The sequence below is a fragment of the Rhyacophila brunnea genome, unplaced genomic scaffold (assembly GCF_057557595.1).
Source record: "Rhyacophila brunnea isolate RB1 unplaced genomic scaffold, BYU_Rbru_1.0 scaffold_2, whole genome shotgun sequence".
Classification (NCBI taxonomy): domain Eukaryota; kingdom Metazoa; phylum Arthropoda; class Insecta; order Trichoptera; family Rhyacophilidae; genus Rhyacophila; species Rhyacophila brunnea.
In genome coordinates this window covers 772,587-797,815 of record NW_028232859.1, presented here as the reverse complement: position 1 = coordinate 797,815, position 25,229 = coordinate 772,587, and the positions used below count along the sequence as shown (strand labels likewise).

Below are 25,229 nucleotides of genomic sequence, written 5' to 3'. Positions count from 1 at the left end.
GAAAATTTTAAAAGGCGTGCAACATGTTTAGTAATAAATTAATTTTAAAGTAAGAGCTATCATTCTGTTCAGAGCCCAAGGTGAACAGTTCAAATCAAGTTTGTTGCATTAATAAAATGAAACGAAAAGTATTTCAGAGCGACAATGATGGGTGACCTTTACAAAATGGAGAGGCGGTGCTGATAATGTAATCACATGTAAAAACTGTGTGAAATTATTCGCTCCGTGACCTTTCTTCCCGCCTTGTTAATTTTGACAAATTGTCGCGAAAAATATAAATATGGTAATACATATTTATTTAAAATTCACCAACGAGAATGCATAATACCAGAGTGAGTATAACCTATTTGCAATAATTATTATTATTTCTCCAACTAATATTAGTATTAACGATTATTTTAACTTCGATATTAAAATATTCATATTCATAGTGAAATTTAATAATGCTCGATAAAATTATATAATGCCATGTGTATCATCACTAATTGGTTTATCGGTTTATAAAATTTATATACGGGTAGTGTACTTCATGCGGCTGTCTAGCATGCTATTATAATATTTGCTATAAGTATAGCATGTTATTGTTTTACGACAACGATACGTACGATCATGACCCCCACAAAGGTGGCTGACAGGGCTCTAGCCTAGGGGCCCGGACTCATAAAGGGCCCGGCGTGGCGAATCGACCAGATAAGTGACTTAAACACACATCACAAATTCTCTCGAATAGTAAGAAAAAGTCGCTGTTTATCTTCAATATTATTATTATATAAAATTATGTGGTTGTACGATAAAATTTTTAATTTTTAACACGACAACTCCATAATTCAAATAGATGAATTCAAATATACACATTTTACCACGTACACATTTTAGAAAACGCTACTGTAGAGCGTCACACTGCCTTTATCTTTAGCGATAGGTAGGGGCCCCGTCAAAGATCCTAGCCTGAGAGCCCGCTTCAGGATGTGGGGGCCTTGCGTACGATTGACGGAGAAACCATCTAGAGCGTCGACAGCTTCAAGTACAATCACGGGAGATGGCATTTTGCAGAAAGAGCTCGTTATCCGAATGGGAATGGCTGAAGCAACATTCAACTCGATGCGGAATGTCTGGGACTCATGATTCGTTCTGATGGTGCTGCTTTACGGTAACGAATCATGGCACCTTACGAAGGCTCAGAGCAACCGTATACTGAGCTTCGAAAACAGCTGATGTTTGCGACGGATACTGGGTGTGCGGTATGACTTTAGGAGCAACGAGGAGATAAGAGAACGAACCAAGCAGCCTCTTATCACACTGAGAGTGAAGACGTGCTGCGGATGCCAGAAGAGAACCTCAATCTCGCTTGCCTGTTTTTCAAGCCGATCGGATTCCGGCGTCCTGGAAGGCCGCTAAATACTATCTATAGAGTGTATATGACGGAGCTACGGGATGCTTGGATGCTTGGAGATTGCTACGGGATGCTTGGAGATGCGGGATTCTTGGAAGCGCCGCGTGGTGTAGAAGAAGGCCGAATAACATATTATTGTATAGTGCTGGTTACACTTCTTTTTTCTTTCTGATTAGGAGGTATAGCAACATTGGTTATTTGTTTTGTTATTTAGTTTATAGGTATTACATTCTTAGTGTAAGGAGACTACATAAAAAAACTAAAATGCCATGGCATTTTATAGAATAAACAAGGATAAACGTTTTTAAAAACAATAAAAAAACTCATAGTATTTATTGTCCATCCTAATCTTGAGACATATTTCTAACATAATTGAGAAAAAAATCATTATTTTGTATTGGTATATAAATATAATAGGTAGGTATTATTCGGCTTATTTTCTGAAAACTTTATTAAAAAACCACGTGACATCGGTAACAAAAGAATAAAAAAGCTTTTTTAATTCATCGAAACAACTACCATTTTTTACCTTTTACGAGGTTTCAAAATTAAAATACAAACATTAATAAGTATATATTTTTTCATTAGATGGCTTATTTAAATATTGATATAAATAAGAATCTTGCAATATTATTTTTGAATCGTTTTAAGTTAAATTTACTGATTTAAATAAACAAAATTAATTGCCTTCCCTTTATCCATTCTTTTGGGATCAACGATTCGGGGTAGTTCAATTTATTAATATTAATAAATTATGGGAAAAGGTTTTTCTAATAATATTATTCTATAGTTATAGCTAGGAGGCCCATATGATTCTATTATGATTGGACATGGTTGGGGAAAAAAAAAGTTATAGCTAACAATTTCAGTCCAATATAATCAATGTCTTGAGGGCGCGAAGACTCAGATAGACCGGTCTAGGGATTGCAATACCAAATGAAAATACCAATACAGGTATTTCCTATTGAATACCGGTATTCGTTGAATAATTAAAAAAAACAGAAGTTTCTACCAATAAATAGAATATTATATTATGTAAAAATCTCTTTCAGATATTAATATTGTATGGCATTGCTGGTCACCAAGAACGATGAAAGGCCACGGAAGTAAACCAGAAATCGAGTAATCAGTCCAAAAAATATAGTCCTGTTAAGCCTTTTATGTTAATTAATATATTTTGTTTCCATTGTCAATACCGAATATATCGGTATTGTCTCATTTTAAAAACCGGTATTTCGGTGTCGAAAAATACTAAGAACCGATTTTTAAATTCAGGCAATGCAATCCTTAGGTCGGTCATGTTATTAGATGAGTTAGATGATTTATGAAGGAACCCCTGTAGGCACTCGGCCCATTGGCCTCAGAAGGGAGGAGATGGGCGGATAATGTCAACTGATGCTGAGTTTAACCGACTGGAGATGTAGAGAGCTCGGGATAGTGATTCTTGTAACGCAAGCCTAACTTACTAATATCACGATTATGCTTCAATGAGGCTTATTATAAACATAATATAAATATTAATATATAAAATATAAATATTATTATGAATGGAGTAATTTGACGTAAACAAGGTCGTTAATTGTTTAAAAACTGTTGAATTTCGTTCGATTTTAGAATATAATGAACAAGGTACACGTTACTTTGAAATTATCGCACCCGGGGGAGAAATATAAAGCATTTAAACGATATAATTTTTTTTTGCCAGAGGCTAGGAGAGATATTTATTTATTTATTAATTTAAGAATACAAAACATTGTGGACATAACAAATATTAATTCAAGACGTACACAACATGAGATTTACATTTTAACAAATATTACCCTCACAAGAAAAAAGAAGAGAACGTAGAAAAAAATATAATAATAATAAAAAAAAAAACCAAAACATATTACTTAAGTACAATTTAATACAGAAAAATAAAATTTTGAAAACAAAAAAAACCATACTTACAATTGTATACAGAAAAATAAAGTTTCAAAAACAAAATGCAAAGTTTAAAAGTGCAAAGAGCGCATTTACTAAGCTTGCACCCCTCGATAATGGTGCCTGATAGGCTTGACACGAGGAAACGGTTCCGATCCAGAATAAATCATGGCTGCGAGGCTGCAGGTCTGACATGACGGGAGGCGCAAGAGTTGGCGATGGATCGAGGGAAGTGAGGAAAGTGGCGCGACCTTGTGCTTGTCCTATGCCCCAATGCTGGGTTGTGACAGGGTGAAAGAAGAAGAAGAAGATGATCTTCTCTTTATAGAAGGTAAACCATTGCGCACTACCATAAAATGCTATTCTGAAGACCACCGGCCGCCACTGGCTGCGACCATTTATACATATATACATATACACATATTTATCCATACTCCTAACACCTCACCTGCTGAAATTAAGTTTACAGTGTAATTATGATATATTACGTTTTTCTTATATATTCTAATGTTGGAGTCATTGCAAAAATTAAGTCGATTGGCGAGATACTGGCCGCGAATGGAAAATTACGTGATTCATATCACTTGTAATGAGATCCTAACTAGAGAGCTTTCTGACATCCACTGAAAATAACCATACGTCTCGAGGTTACGCTTTATTGTTCGTTATAAAATTTCTCCTTGATTGCACAATCATCTCTATTTATTTTGTCACGTAATAATCAGACAATTTTCTAAAACGGACATTATTTTTTATGAACTGCATTGTTATTGAAATTAATCGATCTTCCTTTAGACAGTTTAAAATAATAAAATATAAATATATCTTTTTTACATGCCTGCAATAATAAAATTTTATGCATGCAGTCTTTTGTTGTTTAATATCGAGTTTCAACCAAAAGTGAAATCTGAATCTTTTCAATTAAAAGAAACCGAACTAAGCTTTTAATATAATGTCTTAGCTTTTAAACACAAAATTTTTTCTGAGAAATGTCGTTATTTTTTTATTAATTTTAATTGGTATGTTAGAAAAAATATAGCAAAGAAGTTCATAGGAATTGTGTGCATAATAATAATATAGATTTTAGTACATAGATAAAACTAATTACTTTTAAATATACCAAAATAATATCATAGGTCATTGCCGACTGAAGAGAAAGCCGAAACATTCACGACTGGTCCTACCTTTCCGCCCCTCCCGTTGTTTATGGATGACCTGTCATTGTCTATCCATAGAGTGCTCATACTGACGCGTCTGTCGTGTTCACTTGTCGGAGTATTCTTAGTTTCAGATTTCTTTCAGATTATTTTAACGTATCTTGGAGACCTTGGAGTTCATCTGATTTAGTGGTTCTGTGTTAATTAATAATTAGAAGTATCATGCTATTACAAATCGATATTTCCAGCTATCATGACACAGGGAATGGTTTGATTTGGGTAGATGAGTTAAATGATAAATAGTACACTAGCATTAATACACCTTTTACAAAAATGTAATGCATAGATCAATGCTACATATTTTTTGGAAATCGATATTACCACCGGTTTTTGTGTGAAGGACTAGTCTGACTTTGACAGCTGATGAATAACAGGAATGCATATTATTTATAAATAACACTGATAGTTAATATATTTGATTTGAGATTTTTTTATAATTGAAACAAGAAAGGGCGAATCGATATGTCAAGCAATCTGGGATCTGATTTTGACAGTTGAACAGTGGACCACTCGTTGCTTGTGCAAAAAGTTATATTCAGGCTTTATTAATCTAAAAATGGCGGTGCATAGGTACATAAACATTGAAATTAATCAAACTGAGACATAACAAAAAAAACCTGTTTTTCCTACGCAAAAAGGTGTCTTGGGTATCTTGCGAAAAGTTCATATCACACGTAGATAATAAATTATGTTCATTTCTTAAAACAGTTTTTCTCATATTCTAAGAAAACGTGTCCAACTCATAGCATGTTGTTCCATGCAGAATATAATATGTTAATATTTCTAACGTGACTTGTATCGTAATAGAATAAAATAGTTTTGTTTTTTTTTCTGAGAAGAGATAATAAAAACGTGAATAGTTTATGAATAAAATAGATCCATTAATAGGTATATATTTTTTTTATAAATTGAAAAATTTGTTACATAGATACAATTTTATTATTAGTAAGTACCGGTCTACCTTGAAAAAAAACCTGATATTTTTTGGTAGCTAAGTAAGCACTTACGTTCTAAGGAAAAATCACGTGTTTTTATGACAGGTACTCATAATAAGTGTATCAATATATTTTTTAGCTAACGATAGCTTAGCCATCTCAAGTATTAGTGAATTTTATAAACAGTATCACAAACTGATGTTTTAATGAATATTATTGTGATCATAAAAATGCATGGAATGCAGTTAGTATAATATGAAATTGTGGTTAATTGAGCGTACAATTTGGTAAAAAATATAAAAATAAAAAACTGTTAACAAGTATTTTGATAATAATTATGTTTGTTTGTTGCATTCAGTCAACGATGCATCACTAGCAAATATCTATAGCTAACACCTTAATCACCCAACGCATTGAAGTATCAATAATAATAATATTATTAATAAAATTAGCACTTTTCAAACTCTTGGGATAAGATTTGATTTGTTAAAAAAAATAATCTTACTTAGAATATCGCACACGTACAAGTGCACTGAATGTAAATTAATACATTTCAATTGTAATTTAAATAACTTGTCATTTCGCGTACTTTACTTGCACCTGATCTTCTACGAACCATGTCCTCAGTCTCAAAGACATGGATCGTGGAAGATCAGGTGCAAGTAAAGTACGCGAAATGACAAGTGGCACCCAACCACTGGGTGTGCAACAGTGATAAATATTGTGATTTTTACGGCCAATAATAGATTCAAAACATTTGAATTCGACGTATGTTTATGAGATAAACTGTCGTATATGTAAGAGGTAGTTTACTGTACAGACATTGCAGATGATTAAAAAGTGTGTGAGTTAACAGGAGAGGGCGCAGTTTTATGTCAACAATTATTATAGAATAATCAATGGCTGCCAATGACATTAATATGGACGAAGCATCTGGAAAAAATGACACTCACTTTTTTGTCGGGTCTGCCGAATGGCATATTCTGTTCTAACGCTATTACAATAAAGGTGATATTGCTATAAATTCTCGACGCTTTTTGTCGGGTCTGCCAAATGGTTCGGTTCGAACGGGTTCTATACATGTCTCCTACGTCAACGTCTACATATACATGTGCGGATGTCGCTATACGCGAATTTACTTGCTAGCTACTGTTTTGAGTGCACTGTCCATTAATAATGTCATTGATGGCTGCTGGCTACAAACTTTACTTCGAGAACTAGTTCCTGGAAGGCATTTTTTGCACTTACTGGGCGTCTTACGTGGGCGAAGTCGGCGGAGCGTTGAGTGGCGCGCGCAATTCAAACGTATAACCCTGTGTGAAAATATTCGTAAACAAAGACTTTTTTTCTGGTTATACGTTTGAGTTGCGCACGCCGCTCAACGCGCTTACCTAAGACGAGTCGTTAGTAAAGGAGATCACTGAAATACAACGGAACCCTGATATATTATAGGAATGATGAGTTACATTTAGTTAGGGACTTTGTCTCTTTTAGAAAAATATAATCTGGCATTTCTTGCCGCAAATAGAACAGTACCTTTCTACTCTACCCTTCTACTCTACCCTTTTTACTCTGATTAGCAACATTCACTGTTAGATAAACTGTACAGTTTCGACACACGTATGGTGGCGTTCGAATTCATGCACCTAACAATATACTGACTAGTTACATTATATCTTGAGAATGATTTCTACAAGGAATCGTAAACGAAGGGAAAAAATAGGGAAGAACACACTACGTTAGCTTAAAAACTAAATACCTACAATATTATTACAAATAATATATTTTTATAATACATTATTAATCATTGTTGTTTGTTCTTAATAGGTTAATAATACTGCATCGAATGCAGCTGTTCATAAAACGTTGCACGCATAAATATTCAATAACAGTTTTTCTTTCTATCACTATTTACACTAACACCTTATAATATAAATCAAATTTTTCATTATAAAATTGTAAAGGCTAATTTTTAGCTAATTCTGGCATACCCGGAAACGTTTATTATCCACAAAATCTTGTTGTGTAATGATAAAAGTGATTCATATCTATTATTCCGATAAATTATAAGCAATATGTACCTATCCTTTATTTTTACGTTTTTCTTAGCTCGTATTCTTATTCATTATTAAATCTTGCAATCGATTCCTAACTAACTTCCCGACTAGCTAGACATTTGAAACTTTTAAAATATATCAGAATACGATGCAAATGCATTTTTTAATACTTTTAGCCATCGTTAAGTAGAATTGAATTCATTTTCAGTTAATTCTGTTTTGTATGAAAAGTTATTTCGACACCATTATTGGTTAATTATTAATATGTACGTGCGTTACTATGGAAATCAATATGACATGTCAAGTACAATTTTTTTTGATCGTTTAAGCTAGTCAAGTCAAGTTTATATGGTTCAACAGAAAATTTAAAAACGTTGTATATAAAAAGTTCTTTTTATCTTGTAATTATTACTCTTTTATATTATAAAAGTCAGTTTAATAAACACTTTTTGAGAGATATTGATTTAAACATGCTACAAAAACCCCTAAGTACCTAATTGGAATTTTAACGTACATATTAGCATACCAAATTGATTGTAAATGCAGTTTTTCATCTGTTTAATACAAGCAATATCCCGGGACATAAATTTATCTTTCAGTTTGAAACCTTTTGAGATATCAAAATAAATTCTTCTTCAAAATTAATAACACAATGTAGTTTATATGCAATTTCGTCAATATCGTTTCAATATCTTTTAGTGATAATGAAATAACAAACTATACTAACAGAATTTATAATATATTATATTTATCAGTGGCGAAGGGTGACTTTTGGAAAGAGGTAGGTTGTGGAGATCTGATAAAAAGAACACATTTGTCAGGTATACTTACGAGAAATAAGAAGATAATACGATGTTACTACTAATGAATAGGTTCTAATGACAACGACACACTAATTTAATGAAACTTCAAAAACTCACTGACGACATAAAATTAAGCGATCAGTTTAAATTACGTATTTTATCAAAACATGTATACACATCAAAAATCATTAGATAAAAGTTCTTTTTATTTTTATAAACAGTATGTTTATTAATATTTGATTATTATTATCTAATTATTAATTATTTTCTCACTCTCGTTTGATCTAAAACGGTTTTAGGCTCTGCGATCGGAGCTTATCTTAGTTCATACAATTCGATAGATTGGGCGGGGCTACGTGACTAAAATCCATATGAAAAAATTGAGAATTATTATTGAAACATAATCCGACCTTTATTTACGTCAAGACAGATGGCGCGCTGCTGTATATTTTTTAAAACCTTTGCAGAATGTTTTGTAATTATCTGTGTAATACATTCCTACACATACGGCATCTCTCATTGGCAAAATAAATTATTTTATAGAATATATAATCAAGTGATTATATAAATTAATCAACATGCAATTAAAAAATATTTTTCTTAAGAAGGTAGACATCAAACAATTGCCTAGTATGGAGTCTTCGCCACAGATATTTATTAGTATTTGTACTGTCGTGGAAATAGTCAAAACGCTGATCAAAAGGCACGAAATCACAGACAAACACGTCAATTATTGTATTATTAGTAGAGATAAATAAATAAATGACCGCTCTAAATTATTTATATTAATACTTTTTACTTTATCATGTAACCGGGCCGTAATTATTTATCAGTACGTAATTGAAATTAATATTTATAACATTGGCAGAATAATATTGCCTAATGAATTTTAATGCCGATTTCAGGTTATTGGATTAATGAAAATTCGGTAAACCCATAATAGTATAATGTATTATAATTACATGTAGGTACTTAAGAGAGAAAAAACACGTTTGACACGTTAAATAGACTTAACTGTTTAATTATTACAACTAAAGTAACGTTATATCGATTTCATTGTTTTAAATGCGGTCACTTTATTAAGAACCTGCTTAGAATAATAACTACTAAAGTCGACATTGTTTAAAATGTTTATTTGGTTATATATTATTAAAGGCCCTATTATACATTTGTTTAACATTAACTGAATAAAAGGTACGACAGATTTTTTTGACATATTGCTTATCGCCTATGTATGTAATTTATATTCACAATACATGATGCGAATGAATAACACTTTATAATATTTACATGATTAAAATATTAACCAATTTTGTATGCAAATAGTAAAAAATAATTGTTATTCCAAATAAAGCAACCTGATCTTTCTAATTTATTTTTCATGAAAAAAAGATTCACGCTTACCCTTTCATAAATCAAGTAGTAGGTGAATAATTTAAATAAACTTTAGCCGAATAACGAAATAACAATTAAAAATAAAATATTTTCTCGATTGAATACATATTTTAACCCACAAATAATATAAGTCATTACCAACATAATAATATATTTTTTAATACCTATTCAATTAATTTGACATGACAATTTATTGTCATGTAAATTGTAATGACGAAATTTATTTCCATATATCTTAATAGACTCTGAATTATAATATGTTTATATGTAACAACTGAATATAGTACTTGCTGTCATTGCTTGCGTGTGGAGTGGGTAAGCCAAATGAATATAATTATATTATGATAATAATATTTCACTTTATACGCGATGGTCGAGTGGTAACGTGTCTCGGGTTCAGATATCGGGCCTGGAAAAATTGTTGACAAATGTTGTTTTTCAATATATGTTTGAACCCGGAGCTTGCAATTAATATGTGGAGCAAGTAACACACATTAATGTATCGAAAATATCTATTACTAAACTTCTTCGTTAGGCTGTCAGGATCCACATTGAATTGTAGAACCAGTGTCAGGAAGAAAGTAGGCATTATATTATTATACGTCTTACACAATCAATGAATTTTAAGGCGCCATATTTATATCCAGAATGCTACATAATATGATAAATACCGCGATAAAATGACGAACGTAAAACTTTTATTGCCAAAGGTGTCTTGCAAGGTAACACGATCTCACCGAAAATATTCACGGCTGCCCTGGAAGATTTTTTTACTTGATTTGATTGGGAAAACAGTAGAATCCTAATTAATGGAGAAAACCTCAATCACATATGCTTGTAGAGCGCATTATTGCTGGATAAGATGAAGAAGCAGCAAATATGCAAAGTAGGTTTAATGTTAAATGTATCGAAAGTAATGTTAAACCAGTTTACTGACTTAAAAAATAATCCTCATTAATAGTAGGCAAATGAAGCAGACCAAAAAATTACGTTTATCACAGATGGCAAATGTATATAGTCACTAGTCAGATATATGCATGATGAGATTGCTTGTAGAAACAAACTGGCATAGGTTGAATTTAGGCGCCTGAACACTATTTTAAATAGTAAAATCCTATTATACTTAAAGGAAAAAATAAATCCGATCACAAATAAGAGAAATCAAATAATTAAGAGTGAAACAACGTGACATGTAAAGGTGCTTCTTGGACGAACGAAAGCAACAAGCAGATAAGAAGGGTGACAACGCGATGTAATGTAATGGGATAGACAAATTGCACTCATACAAAAGCAAAGAAAAATGTACCAAGAAGAGTAGAAGGAGACTTCCGAGAAGGTTAGAAGAATGTGGAGTGGAAGGACGAGAGAGGCTTTCATACATTAGTTCATAGACCCCTGTGATGCATCCGTTTTTTGTTCTCCCAAGATGCAGACCTAACCTGCCATTAGTGATGCCAATTGGGAGTTTTCTTAAAATTCTTAAAATAGGGTCTGCTTAACTCATCCGGTGTACTTCCTTGTAAGTACTTATCTAATTAATATTTTTTGTATTTACACTTTTCAACTGTTTAATAACTTAATACTGATCTATCTCTTTTTTATATAATACTGTTTTAATAATATTTCTTTGTTTCTATATGTCATGTTGTGAACGTCTTAAATTAATAATTTGTAATGTTCACTTTATGTAAAAAAAAAAAAAAAATTAAATGGTAAGACACCCACTAATAATAATTGACGGATAAAATAATTAAAACATTATCCACCTTATAACAGTTAACGTCTTGATTATATTAAGGTTCAAATAGACTATATGACGATTGGGCACATATATGCTAAGAGCGTTTTAGTGTCTATGATCAAATCTATGCCATTCCGACATTTATACATACATATTGTATGACAGCTATGACATCGTATTTACACTCTGTGACACCCTGTGACACAGGACGCCAACATAAGAAACGGGTTTTTCGACATATATATGACCGATCGTCATAGAGTGTATTTGAAGCATTAGTAATTATTTTTAAGCGTACATTATGGTATAAGGTTTATTAGTGTTTACATATTGGAACTGTGTAAATCGAATAAACACTTAATCGTTCAGTAAAAGTTTACACATTTGTTTTTATCACCATTAATCAAAGTACAGGAAGCAAATGCATTCATTTAGGGGCTAAATTTTCAATGGAAAATTATTTTAGCGGTAGAGACTGTCGCTTCAATTAAATGCAGTGTCAACGCGCCGCACAAGTACACGGCGGTTGTAACAATTAAGATGGAGGGGGTTACGTTTCCACGCGAAGGGGGAGAGTACCTCACCTCCGCGGTAAAAGCGAACGAGACTCGTCAACTTAGCCCAGTCACGCTATAAGCAGGGAGAGAACAGTACTGAAATTAATTAGACTTCGAATCGCTTCGAATTCTAATTGACTATTGTTTCTAGTCAACGACTGATCGACCCACTGACAACATGAGATTCTTTATCGCAATCGCCGCCCTCGTGGTATGCGCAAGTAAGTGAAATATTTTTTTAATACAATACAATACGTCAGCGGTAGATACACACATATGTGGAAAATGTACCGTTATAATTATTTCATATACATGAAAACTTACAATAAAAGAAAGAAACATGCATTCTTTACCTTAAAACATTTTAAATTACTTTGTATTATTCATCACTGGTATTAGAACAATTAAAGCGGGTTTTTGTCGTTCTAATTTAAAAAAAAAAATTAACAAGTCAATTTGAAATAGGTATTCACATATGAATGAGTGAGTATAAAATCTTGCTATGCAATTTTAATTAACTGAGCTCTAAATCCAAAAAATCGTATTTAAATGTTAAAAAATATATATATTTATTATATTTATAAACGTCGAATGGATTTATATGTGTGTCAAATAAAGATACCTTAATTGCCTATTTACACGAAATTCTATAAAAAAATGTTTGTTGGTCGATAGTTATTTCGGATAATATGAATAATTGTTTATTTTGTAAAACGGAATTCAATCAATTAAGTAGAGTGTATCGATGAAACCGTAAGCTGAATTTAATTAGATTTTTTTTTGTATACTTACTCAAAGAACGTAAATATAATATTAATATAGAGTCGATTTCTTATCGTAAAAAGCTCTATTTTATGAATATGTTAATATTTGTATCCAATATTAACATATAAGAAAATTAAAAACGTGGTTTTTACAGCGTAGGTAATTATTAGAAAACCGGCATAGCAACATTTTGTCGATTTTTCAGAAAACCTTGGTATTCGCCCTTGAATAATACGCCGGTAATATACCAACTTACTTACTGTGTAGCTCTCTTACAAATTTTTATTATTATCTTTCATCAGTTTTCCTAAGTGTATTGTTTTTATTTTTGTCATTAATTTTATTATCGTGGTATCGTCTATATTTTTTCTAAAAATTCATTTTTTTAGAAATAATAAAGTATTCTTTTGAATATTCTTATAAATATATTTTAATTAACTTTCATAATTCAAAAAAAGAAGAGAAAATTAATAATACATACGATATAATATAATTAGCTGTCGATTAAATAATAAAGAATATGCATCACCTGCCTTTTATTTTCATTGATTGATAGAATATTTTGTGAGAGATATTTACGCTATAGCAACAAGTTTAATAATTAAAAAGTAACACGATATTGTCATGGTTTTAAAAAACCGGTTGACCGATATATTTATTCTTGGTTAAAATAAAATTCAAGAATATTAAAAAAAAATCAAATAAAAAATCACCAAGGTTATGAGAAAGTGAACGTAACTTTCAGCGTAGAGATGGAACGCTGCGTTATCGATTATAGACTTTACGCTAATTTATTATGTAAAGTTTATATGGATAATAAAAAAAACTATTTTAAATGTCAACACCGTAAAATTTGCGTACTTATTATATAATAGGTATTATTAGTATTATGAGATAACTTTAAATTAAACTTATAATATCAATATTCATTATATTATATCATTTTACATATTTCTATAATAGTATTATGATAACATAACAAAAAGCTTCCACAGTGCCTTATATATTTAATAATAAATACAATATAATCTGTTATCTTTAACATAAACTTCAATATTGAACTTTTTTCAAATAAAAATAAATCCCAGTATTCCAAATTGCATATAATATTATGTATACATCTTTCTCTATAAAATTGGCAATTTAAAAGTATTCGACAAGAATAATTTACATGAGATAATTTTATTTATATATTATTGATCAATGAACCTGTAACGGTTGATTTAAAGGTGGGCGTAATTAATCAATCGACCATACTAACAATGGCATTGCATGGTATTATCACAGATTTGAAACCTTTTCAATCAAGTACCTACAATTTAGTTAATTTCCTGTAATGGTGTATACTGTCGATTCTTATTTGTCGGGGTACTTATTTCACATAGTTTACAGATTATTAGAACCGGTTTCATCTATAGTAGTAATAATAGTAATACTCAACTTAGTGTTATGAATTAAAAAGAAGACTTTAGTATATTTTTCAATATTATTTTTATTTTCAATAAAAAATAAACTATGTTTTGTCGATCATAGTTAATTTTTATTAAATCTAAAATCAGCCTTTTTACCATTATAAATTTTACATTACAATAATTATATATTATTACGATGGAGATATTAGTTTTTAAATCAAAATTATAAAAATCGTCTGGGTTGGCAAGTTTTCAATCGCTATAAAATAACGGTATAATATATTACGTTTCTCTTACATAAATGATTTATTAGGCAACTTTCATTAGGCAGTGTTTGCATTGGCGATTGTGCTGGCACTATTTCGTCATCTGAATATCTTGAACACAATCTTGGAGTATTAAATGTCAGCGGTCGCCGGTCGAATCCATTTGCAGCCTCCTTCGAAAACCTGATATCAAATTTGCACTGCGACCAAAATGCAACGCGTTGAGCAAGCACGCTTTTCTATGAAAATAATGCAACAACTATCAAGTTTATTCAAAAAACACAGTATATAAGTAATAAGTACATAGTTTCTCACATATTTTATGTATTTTTGTAAATAAAGAAATTAAATAAACACACTTTATAATATATAGAAAGTAATTATTTTAATTTTATTTTCTGTAAGATAAAATTATAATAATTAATCACATTAATACATTTTCTATGATACATGCATTGTTATAATTAAGTATGTGTGGTTAGGCTTGTTACTACTTATGTATTTATAAATATACCAGGAACAAGTTAGTATTAATTAATATATTTTTTATTAATATCCTGTATGAGAATTAGAAAAAATATAACTCTAGTAAATCGTGCTGATTATACGAAAACAGATAAGATGTCAAATTTATAAATGGTTTTAAAGTATTTACGGAAAAACTACATGCTATGTATTTTTTCCGATTTGGTTCATTAAAGCAAAGTCAATAAAGCTCTGTTTACTAATGTATTTATTTAGTTAGAGTATTTAAAAGCTTTTTCTAGAAATAAATTATTTAATTTTGTAATTAATAATGTCTCATAAATTAATAAAATTATAATGATTTATACACTCTGTCAAAAGTTAATTATCATTTGTCAGACCAATTAACTTCTATTACGGTTTTATTTCCCGACTCGTTTGCATTTCCAAATGTAAATATTTGTGTACAATTACTTATATTATGAAAGTCATTAGAAATGATTAACCAATGTTAAACCATAGTGTACTGTGAAGTGTGTTGTAATCCGTAATGCGAAATGAAGAAATGCATTTCTCAATATTATTACAAGTTTCGCGGTAACCAGTGAGCAATGTCGGTAGTAAGTAGTAAAGAAAATAATTTGTTGTGAAAATATTTCTGTATGTGTTACGCTTATGAGTTTATTTTCTCTGATATAAAATGGCTATTGGGTTTGCCCATTTATCGAAGAAAGCGTACTTGTGGTTTAACCATTTATGAAAGAGTTGTTTAATACCAATGAAAATTATACAACGAAATATAATATTTATAAGTGGGTCAATAGATATATCCAAAATTAATGCCGAAAATACACAAATTAGTAGCTTTAGATAAAATTTTATTAATGTATTTCTATACGGAAATTTTATTTTTATTCTATTAAAATATGCTTATAATATGAAGTTTACAATAACGCTACATTAAAATAAGATCACGAATTCAACATATCGGCAACACTATTATGCTGTAATTGAAATTCAATTGCTAGAATTAACTATTTATTTTATTCAACGAATAATTCACAAGATTTTAAGAATGTGTCATTCTAATTATTGAAAATACACAATTTTGAAAAAACACTTTCTGAAAGAGTATATTATAACCAATAGAAAAAATCTTTTTTTGAAAAAAGTAAGCCACCCCGACGGGGAATCGTACCCTCTATCCGTCGCATTTACCAATATGCTACGGAGTGACATACTAATTGCGACAAATTTTAACTATTGGTCAATTTTAATACCTACTCATCAGCGCTCTTCCAAATCAAGCTACTTTGGCAATCGATTTTTGTTTCTTAAATCAAAGTAGGTATCTATTACTTCGATTACCAAAGTAGCTTTTTTGACAAATTTGCCAAAGTAACTTACTTTTTTCAAAAAAAGATTTTTTCTATTGGTTATAATATACTCTCTCAGAAAGTGTTTGTCAAAATTATGTATTTTCAATTATTGCTAGAATTGAATTCTCTTGACTCTTTCTGTACAGATTGTTTGCTAAAATACGTAGAATAATCTGAGAATTTTATTTTAACTATTTATTACTCACATTGAAATAAGTAAATAGATTTTTAAATCTTTAATTTGATTTTATTAAAAAAAAAAAACTTAACTATATTATTATTCATCGTAGGATAGTAATCATGATACACTACCTCTGTAATGCTACAGTAATTTTATCAAAAAAAGATTGGCTTACACGAAAAGTGTATAGTATTATAAACTTTCAATATTCAACGGTATTTAATTATGTAATTGGATTGCTAATTAATCCATAACACTTAAACATAAATCGATTGGGTAATTTCTTTTTTTTTCAAGGCGACAACGCATATGTGCGTAATAAGTAAGTCGTCGAAAAAATATAAAGTGAATTAAAACAAGTGTCATTTACTTTCTCGCCGGTGGCTGTCAAAGTTTTCGAATATTTAAGTTTTTACCGTTTCTCTTCACAGCGAAAGTTTTCATTTACATTTTGTTCTCAGCTTCTCTTGTTCTTTATGTAATGTTTGCAACCTGAATATAAAGTGCCTTTATAAAGTGTATTTTGTTTTTATTTTTTCAACACGGTAGGTTTTAGAAGCTTTTTTGTAACGAAATATCAATTTATTACTTACATATCATATTTACAATATTTTTTATCATTGACGTATTCATTTCACAAATAAATACATAATTCCAAAGAATTTGAACTTAGAGAAGACGGTTTCATACAAAATTTTTGTATTCCCATTCGCTGCGGACTTTTTAATTATTATTTAATTACCACATTTAAATAACATGCTAATTTTATCTAATAGCCACCTAATGGGCAACGCACCAGTTACGTTGGACGCAGTGAATGGGTATTTGACAGAGATTCTAGAACGGTTTAGTATAGTTAAATTGGTAACCATAGAAAAGTTAATATTCTCCGTATAAATAAAACCTAATTGATAATCTGGTGTTCACTTTTTGTATTGATATTTAGTAGTTACGTACATGTCATTACGTACATCCTTGGCAATTAAATAACTAGTATCTCTCATTACCATGTATGCTACAAATGAACCTACAATGGTAAATGACTTACAGATAATTTAATCATTAGACATGTTATTACCTCGTGAGAAGGCATTATATTAGAAATAACAAACTCTTATATATGACAACTATATTTTTTTTCGTACCTACTTATTTCCACAATTATATTTATAATAAGATCGGTTTTATACGAACAACATTTTCAGTCATAGATCATTAGCATTAGAAACCTTTTTTTGAGGTCAATATTTTGTATATTTAGGTCTATGTTTATAAATAAGTTTTCTCAATATCTTGCTAGATACCTTCTCATAATATTTAATATTTTAAAAACCTATCAATCGACTGTAAAATTAATTGTATTATTATAAATCAGTAAGTCACTATAACAGTTATTCTGTACAGTCAATTGTATGCAGAACAGTTGTTTATGTTTAAAATAATGTTGATGGCTGAGTGTTTAAATCAGCTGTTTGCTCTTACTAAATATTTATATAAATATTTATTATAGAATACTACGGTAAATATTACAACATAAGTAAGTAAATAAATAAGTTTATTTATTTTTTGATTACCTATTACATAAGCCGAGGTTATTGACTCGGCGTAGGAGAGTTATTTGGCGGAGGTTGTGTGTTGTCAAAGTGAATAATTATGTATGCAAACATAACGCGTATACACAATATTATGTATAATATTCAAAGTGTTCAATTGCTAAGAGGAATGGTGAAATCGAACAGGCGAGATATGTAAACCCAATATTTAGTGACAGAGAAAGTAAACTTACGTAGAACACAGACATCACGAAAACATAGCATTGTTACGTATGACAGTTATTTTAAACCACGGAACCTTGCCGGTGTAGTATACTGTATAATGAAAATCGTCACTATGAATTCGTTTTACATCTTATAAATATGTTATTGACATATTTTAAGTTGTAGAAATATAAGCTTTATTTCACGACTGACGAGATGAGTTAATAGAACTTTTATTGAGATAACTCATTATCTGTAAAATTTAATTACATTACGACTAAAAATTGATACAAATTATAGTTTAAGATAACTGAAGAAAATAACTTAAATTAAATATTTTTCTATGCAAAACTGCCATTTTAAAATATAGTTATATTAGATTTGAAAATATTTTTTCTTATAAAATGAAATGTACTATGCACTATACATCATATATAACGTCACTATTTTGAAGAAAGCTAACATCGCGTTGCTCTTTACTACACTGATACGCCCCTTTGCCTAATTACCTCCCATAAAATTTGATCAAATGGCATTCATTTACATTAATATTATGTAGTAATAAATAAATAAAACATGTAAAAAATATATTTTTAGAATAATATATTACATAATTTTCACCCTAGAGCCGGAGTGCAAAGCTATGGAGTGGAAACTCTATTACACATCTAATTTCTATACATAAAATTATTTAAGAAGTTATAATTGCAATCAAAGATACTGTAAAAAGTAAAAAAATAAGTAAATTTCAAAACGTTGTTTTGTCAATGTGTGTTTCATCCGGTGCACAGTCCAGTGTTTAGTTCAATAGATTACGCGAAAGACTTGCAGCCATTCCTCGTTAAATATAATATGTTAATACAACAACCAATTTGCTCCGCTTATGAATACAAATTTGCAAAAAAAAAACAAAAGAAAAATGCAAAATTTAGGCTATTGAATTCAACGAATCGCTTCTTAATTTAAATAAATCACTTTTCTTATTAAGTGTATTATTGATATGACTAAATATTATATTAGGTTTTATAATGAAATTTCTCAATATTATTTAAGCATTTCTTTCCAAATAAAGTAATTTATAGTATTTTCGCAGATCAGCAATTAGTTGAAAATAAATACATTAATAACACTTTTTTCGCATTTTTCAGGTGCACAACAGTTCACATGCCCACCTAAAGATGGGCAATACGCACATGCAAGACAGTGCGATAAGTTCTACGAATGCAAAGAAGGTGCCGCCACAGAAAAGCTGTGCCCCGACGGCTTAGTCTTCGATCCCCTCATCAGAAAGATCAACAAGTGCGACCAGCCCTTCAATGTCGATTGCGGAGACAGAAACGAGCTTCGTAAGTCCTTTTTTATTTGTTTATTTAATTTTAACCAATAAATTGATGAAGTACCCTTGATCCACAATGTGAAAAGCCACTCAAAACAGACTACAGAGTATGTATTGAAGTCTCAAAGTTAAGTAAATTCATTGACAATTTTATATAAAAATATTGTTGTTCATTAATAAAAATAAATAATTTTTAAAACCTAAGAAACACTACAAAAAATCATAGAAAAATAGGTTTGAGATTTGAACTTACACTTCTCACTATCGAAATGAGTGTTATTTATTATACATTCATTTACTGATCCGTCTATAATTCGTGTGACATAATTTTAATAATTACGTTATCCGATGTCTTTTTTTCCCCCGGAAATTGAATGAAAATCAACGTAATAATATTACTAACCTGATAATTGGTAACGTCCGGTGCAAATCAAACGTATTAATAACGTTCTTGTACTTGCTAATAATAGTGTTTTGCATTATTTTGTATATTTTTAAACTTACATCGTACCAAAAGGTAAAACCAACATTAAAAACATCTTATAGATTAATACAAGTACTAAATTTACATACCAACTGCAATACTGAGAAAAACCATTTTAATTCACTAAGATGATCTTTATTAACTATAATTTACAAAATTGTCTTTCTACAAAAAAAATCGTTTAACACAGTTAAACATCTATTATTTAAAATAGTTATTATTCATTATTGAAATATTAATCATTAAGAAATTAGGACACATACAGAGAAATACATTGTTTGATGGAAGTGACCTTTTGGCCTAGACATGAGGCCATTGTGCAGTCGAAACCGCTAACATTTCACGTTAGTTAATACCTACTTCATGCTTTTTAATACGTGACTACATTCCCAATAGTGCCTTCAGGTTTAGCGGCTTAACCGGCTTACAGATAAGAAACTGTAGTATATCACAGTTGTGCAATGAATTAACAGTTTTATGATCAATGATCAACTATAGACAATGGCGATCGACTGTGCCCTACAAATATTATTTACCTACTGAATCATTTTATATCACTCACAAATGGATAAATTCTATCAGTTTTTAAGTAAGTATTTATCATTTAATTATTTAGTAATACTGCACTACCGAATGTCATAAAAATTGTAGACATTACGTGCAAGTAGAAGAAAATAAAATAATGATAGAAACACTGAATCTTTCTTGAGATAGTGTTTCTTGAAGATCACATAATTTCTAGTATCTTCGGTGGAATAACAAAATTAGTACTTGATAGTATAATTATTTATATAACAGAGGATACTTCAATGTTTTGATCTATTAATAAAATCAAACTTCCAACAAAGGTCTTTACTAACAGCAGATTAACAATGCATATTGATATTTTAATTAAGTAAGAATGAAGATATGGTGGTCAATTAGTACTGTCGGAAACTGACAAACTGGCAAAAATGACCGGAGATCTGCATCAAAGACTTTTTGTAAAATTTCTTCCAAGGTAACGAACTTAACAGAGAGTGACTTCGGCGGCGCCGGTAAATAAATTGTATGTGCAAGACTGTTGTTAACAGCCTTGGAATATCAATCAGCCGACGCTGGATATCAGGAATGTAACACATTAAACCCATTAAAAATAACAGTCTCAAAACTAATTTAAACAAATTTATTATAATATTATTGAAAAATATTATATTTTAAATTCAGCTAGTCACTGATTTATTACCAACTGAAACAAATTATGATTCATAACATGAGTAGTTTTATAAATTCGTTTAAGATTTAAACATAGAATATAATTATACTATCTTTACCATAAGAATTTTATTAATAACTATCATTACTTTATTTAATATTATGAGTAAGAGACAATAGTTTATCGGTGGGCAATCAAATGTTTCTTTAGGACAACATGCGGATGATGACAAAAAAATACTTTTGATTTGATTGAGTTTATAGAATCTGATCATTGACATTATATTATTTTGTAGCTTATTGTTTACGTGTTTTATTGTCGTTATTGTTCGTTCAACGTAAGGAATTCTTCTAAAAATAACTAAACCACCATTTCGCTTTAAAAAAAATCGCGGAAATAGCCAGAAAATACTACGGAATACACAAAAAATATCCATTCAAGCGAATAGTTTCAATTTACAGCCATTTTTATTGTACAAACTGTTATTTTGGTCGTGAATTATATGCTTCCACAAACTGCACTTTTATTTGATTATAAGAATGAAATCTATTACAAAAAATACGACATAATTGGTCAAACATTTACTTTCACAAATATGTAAAAAAGTAAGAATGCACAGTGCTTTTGATGCTTTAAGTCATATATAATGATAAATATAACACTATAAAATATAGTAATAATAATGAAATTGAACGCCTGAGTAAAACATGAAATACTTACGTACCTACCTAAATAGAATACTATCCGATATGAACATCTTTTTTTAGCAATACAAAATAATATGATTCAGCTGGGTGCAATGAATAGTATTTGAATTTGTCGTCGTGTTGTATTTTTAAATGCAAATACTAAAGCGTATTTTATTTGAGATGGAATGTGAAGTGACTTCGTAATTAGTTAATAAGATTCTGGCGAAAACAAACAACTGAAGTGTCAACTGTCAACTTCAAAGGAAAATATACTATTTGCATGCTATATCAATAAATTTATTTCTTGTAAGAATATTTATTATTTAAATAATATGTACTTTACACCATATATGCATTGGATTAATATGTTTTACAGAATTTCATTTAACTATATTAAACACACTAAAAGAAATAAGTAATTGGTCAACAATAGTGTAAATACTAAATGAAATGGTAATTATTGTATTTTATGGTTTAGTCATTACTTGACAAAATTAAAAACAGCGTTAAAAAAATCACTAAGGCATTTATTGAAAATAACTATTTAATAACAGTTAAAATAAAATGCAAGATCAATACAATGATTAACCAATTTGATTTCCTCATTCTTGTATGACTTATATTTGTTGGAAGTACGTACGTGTACGGCTCGTTAGTGCTGGACGCCAATTTGAGCTTCCTCATACTTGTAATAAAAATAATGTTATAGAAATCAATGTCAACTAGTTTGCTGGTCATTTTCTAGACTACTTTTCCCGAGCAGCAAAAATTGTTGATGATCTTGAAATTCAACGGCCACCTAATTTCTAGTAGCTACTATTAATAAACTATTGATATATTGCAATTTCAGAAATGCAATAATTAAGTGACACCTCATTGTAATAATTTGAAAATTTTCAAACAAGATATTAATGAGGGGAAAATCAATTATGTTCTTGAAAAAATATTTTTAATCTCTATACAGTACGCCAAATATTATACACAACAATAAATCTATTTAAATTATTATTCTGCATCTACTTTTAAACTTAAAGTATATAGTAAGACTTAGAATATCGTTACGTTGATCGTAGAGTATTCTAAGCATGATTTATTTGTTATTTTACAGAGGAAGCCCGCTCCAACAAACTGTGTCCTCGTCGTAATGGATTCTTCGCCCATCCAGAGCCTTCAGTGTGCAACATCTTCTATAATTGCATTGACGGTGATGCCATCGAAATTCCCTGCACAGCTGGACTCCACTTCGATGAGTACTCAGGAACCTGCGTCTGGCCAGATACCGCTGGAAGACAAGGATGCACCAACACAGAAAGTGAGTAGATTCCTCCAAGCTACCTATCTACCGAGATTTATTTACATAAGAACATTAACAAAATAAACTCGCAAGAAACTTTATTTATAAATGGTTCAATAAACACACTAATTCAACAAACAAATATAAGTATTCTTGAAAATGGTCTCTAAAAAACGTAGATTGCCGTCATCTGTTAGTCAGTATCCAATCAAAAGAGCAAACAACCATTATTTGCCAAAAAAGTCGAAAACGATAATATATAGGTTTATTTTAATTGTTTTATTAAAATACTATCAAAGATTTTCTAATAATTAGTATCTAAATCTTGTAATATGATAGTTTAAGTCACACATGAAAGATAATTAATGTAGTCTAAATTTACACTGAATAATAATTGATAAATTAGGAATATAATTCTACAATTATTTTTTAATAAATTGTTTTGATTAAGAAAATATTTTTAAATATGAAAACTAATTCCTATTAAGAAACTTAAATGTACGATTATTTGGGTAGATTTCCAATACACATTAAGTTTGTGATAAACTTTATGTTGTCATCTAATCGCAAATTTGTAAATTTTCAGACAAGTTGAAGGACGGTTTCGAGTGCCCCAAGGAGACCCCAACCGATCCCCAAGGACAGCCCGTCTCTCACCCCAACTTCGCTCACCCCACCGATTGCCAGAAGTTCTACGTATGCTTGAACGGAGTTGAGCCCAGAGCTCTTGGATGCCAAACCGGAGAGGTTTACAACGAGGAGACCCAGAAGTGCGATGCCCCCGAAAATGTTACCGGATGGTGAGGAAAATTTTCTCTCTTCCCTATTTTATCTATTAAATTATTATCTTTTTTTTAAAGTAAAATAAGTTGTTAATCTATTATGACGATATTCTCTTGAGCCTATTACGTTACATTTTCTTCTACACCACCGATTACGGTCTTATTTAACAATAGTTAACTGAATTACGTTGCGAAACAATCAAAAGTTAATATCTCTACAATGACATTAAAAAAATATTATATAAATTTATAAAACAATCAATTATTGTCACTATAAGAGTATAAATAATTGCAGATAAAACATGAATATGTTATGTTATATTTATGTAAATATTTAAAATGTTTTTCGTTTTATTTTCAGCGAGGACTGGTACAAAGATTCTGAAGATGGTCCACCTGGTGTAAAGACAACACCAGCCAAGAGAAACTAAACACCAACTTTCCTATAATATAGATTAATAATAATTATACTATTTGTAATAAAAATCTAGAATAAAGTTGTTTTTGTACGTTGGTAAATTATTTGGTTTTAACAATCCCATTCCCCTTTCTTGGGTTTAATAAGTAGAATAATTATTCAAAATAATTATAATACATAATTTATAAATGTTACCAAGACTATAAATTATTATCGTAATAATGCCATAATTATTCGGTACATCTACAACATAAATATCTATCAATGTATGAAATTACATTCCATATTATGGAATCAAATATTTGTGGTGAGATTATTATGATTCACGTGCGTATTATCAGCAAAACTATTTATATGATTAAAAAGATAACTACGAAAATCGATGGAAGAGTTAATAGTTATTTTTACAGATACCTTTGTAGAGGTTTAGTATATAAACCAACAAACTGTCATGTTGTTGTCTATGGTCATTGATAGACCATAGACAACTACGCAAAAACGGAAATAGAAATGGTTGCATCTCAACTGTCCTAGAACAGGTTGCATGTTGGCCTTTCAACAGTGTAGTCAATATACGCGCGCAACTCCGCGTAACATTCAACTTAAATTCAAATTGTAATGTAAACCTTCCTACCCAACATAAAACTAATGTGATAATTCTTTATTGGTGCCGTGTTTGTCCAAACTATCCAAAAATCTACAATATACAACCAAGAAAATACCACCACTGTATATTATTCATCACTACCCGAAAATACCATATCACGCACACTCAACGCAACCTT

At 30.1% G+C, this 25,229-nt stretch overlaps 1 protein-coding gene across 1 annotated transcript; it reads left to right on the top strand.

The window, feature by feature from the left end:
* The first annotated feature begins 12,085 nt into the window (after positions 1–12,085).
* LOC147071654 (protein obstructor-E-like) lies at positions 12,086–24,537 on the top strand. The gene is made up of 5 exons (XM_085946467.1): positions 12,086–12,242; positions 19,395–19,592; positions 23,059–23,262; positions 23,831–24,044; positions 24,388–24,537. The coding sequence occupies exons 1-5, from the start codon at positions 12,200–12,202 to the stop codon at positions 24,455–24,457; spliced, it is 729 nt and encodes a 242-aa protein (XP_085802593.1). The 5' UTR covers positions 12,086–12,199; the 3' UTR covers positions 24,458–24,537.
* Positions 24,538–25,229: the final 692 nt, after the last annotated feature.

Bases quoted from the DNA above. Each gene is read 5' to 3' on its own strand.
- LOC147071654 (XM_085946467.1), top strand. From the start codon at position 12,200: ATGAGATTCTTTATCGCAATCGCCGCCCTCGTGGTATGCGCAA. The intron at 19,593-23,058 runs GTAAGTCCTTTT...GTTATTTTACAG, and splicing joins CGGAGACAGAAACGAGCTTC to AGGAAGCCCGCTCCAACAAA. The intron at 24,045-24,387 runs GTGAGGAAAATT...TTTTATTTTCAG, and splicing joins CCCGAAAATGTTACCGGATG to CGAGGACTGGTACAAAGATT.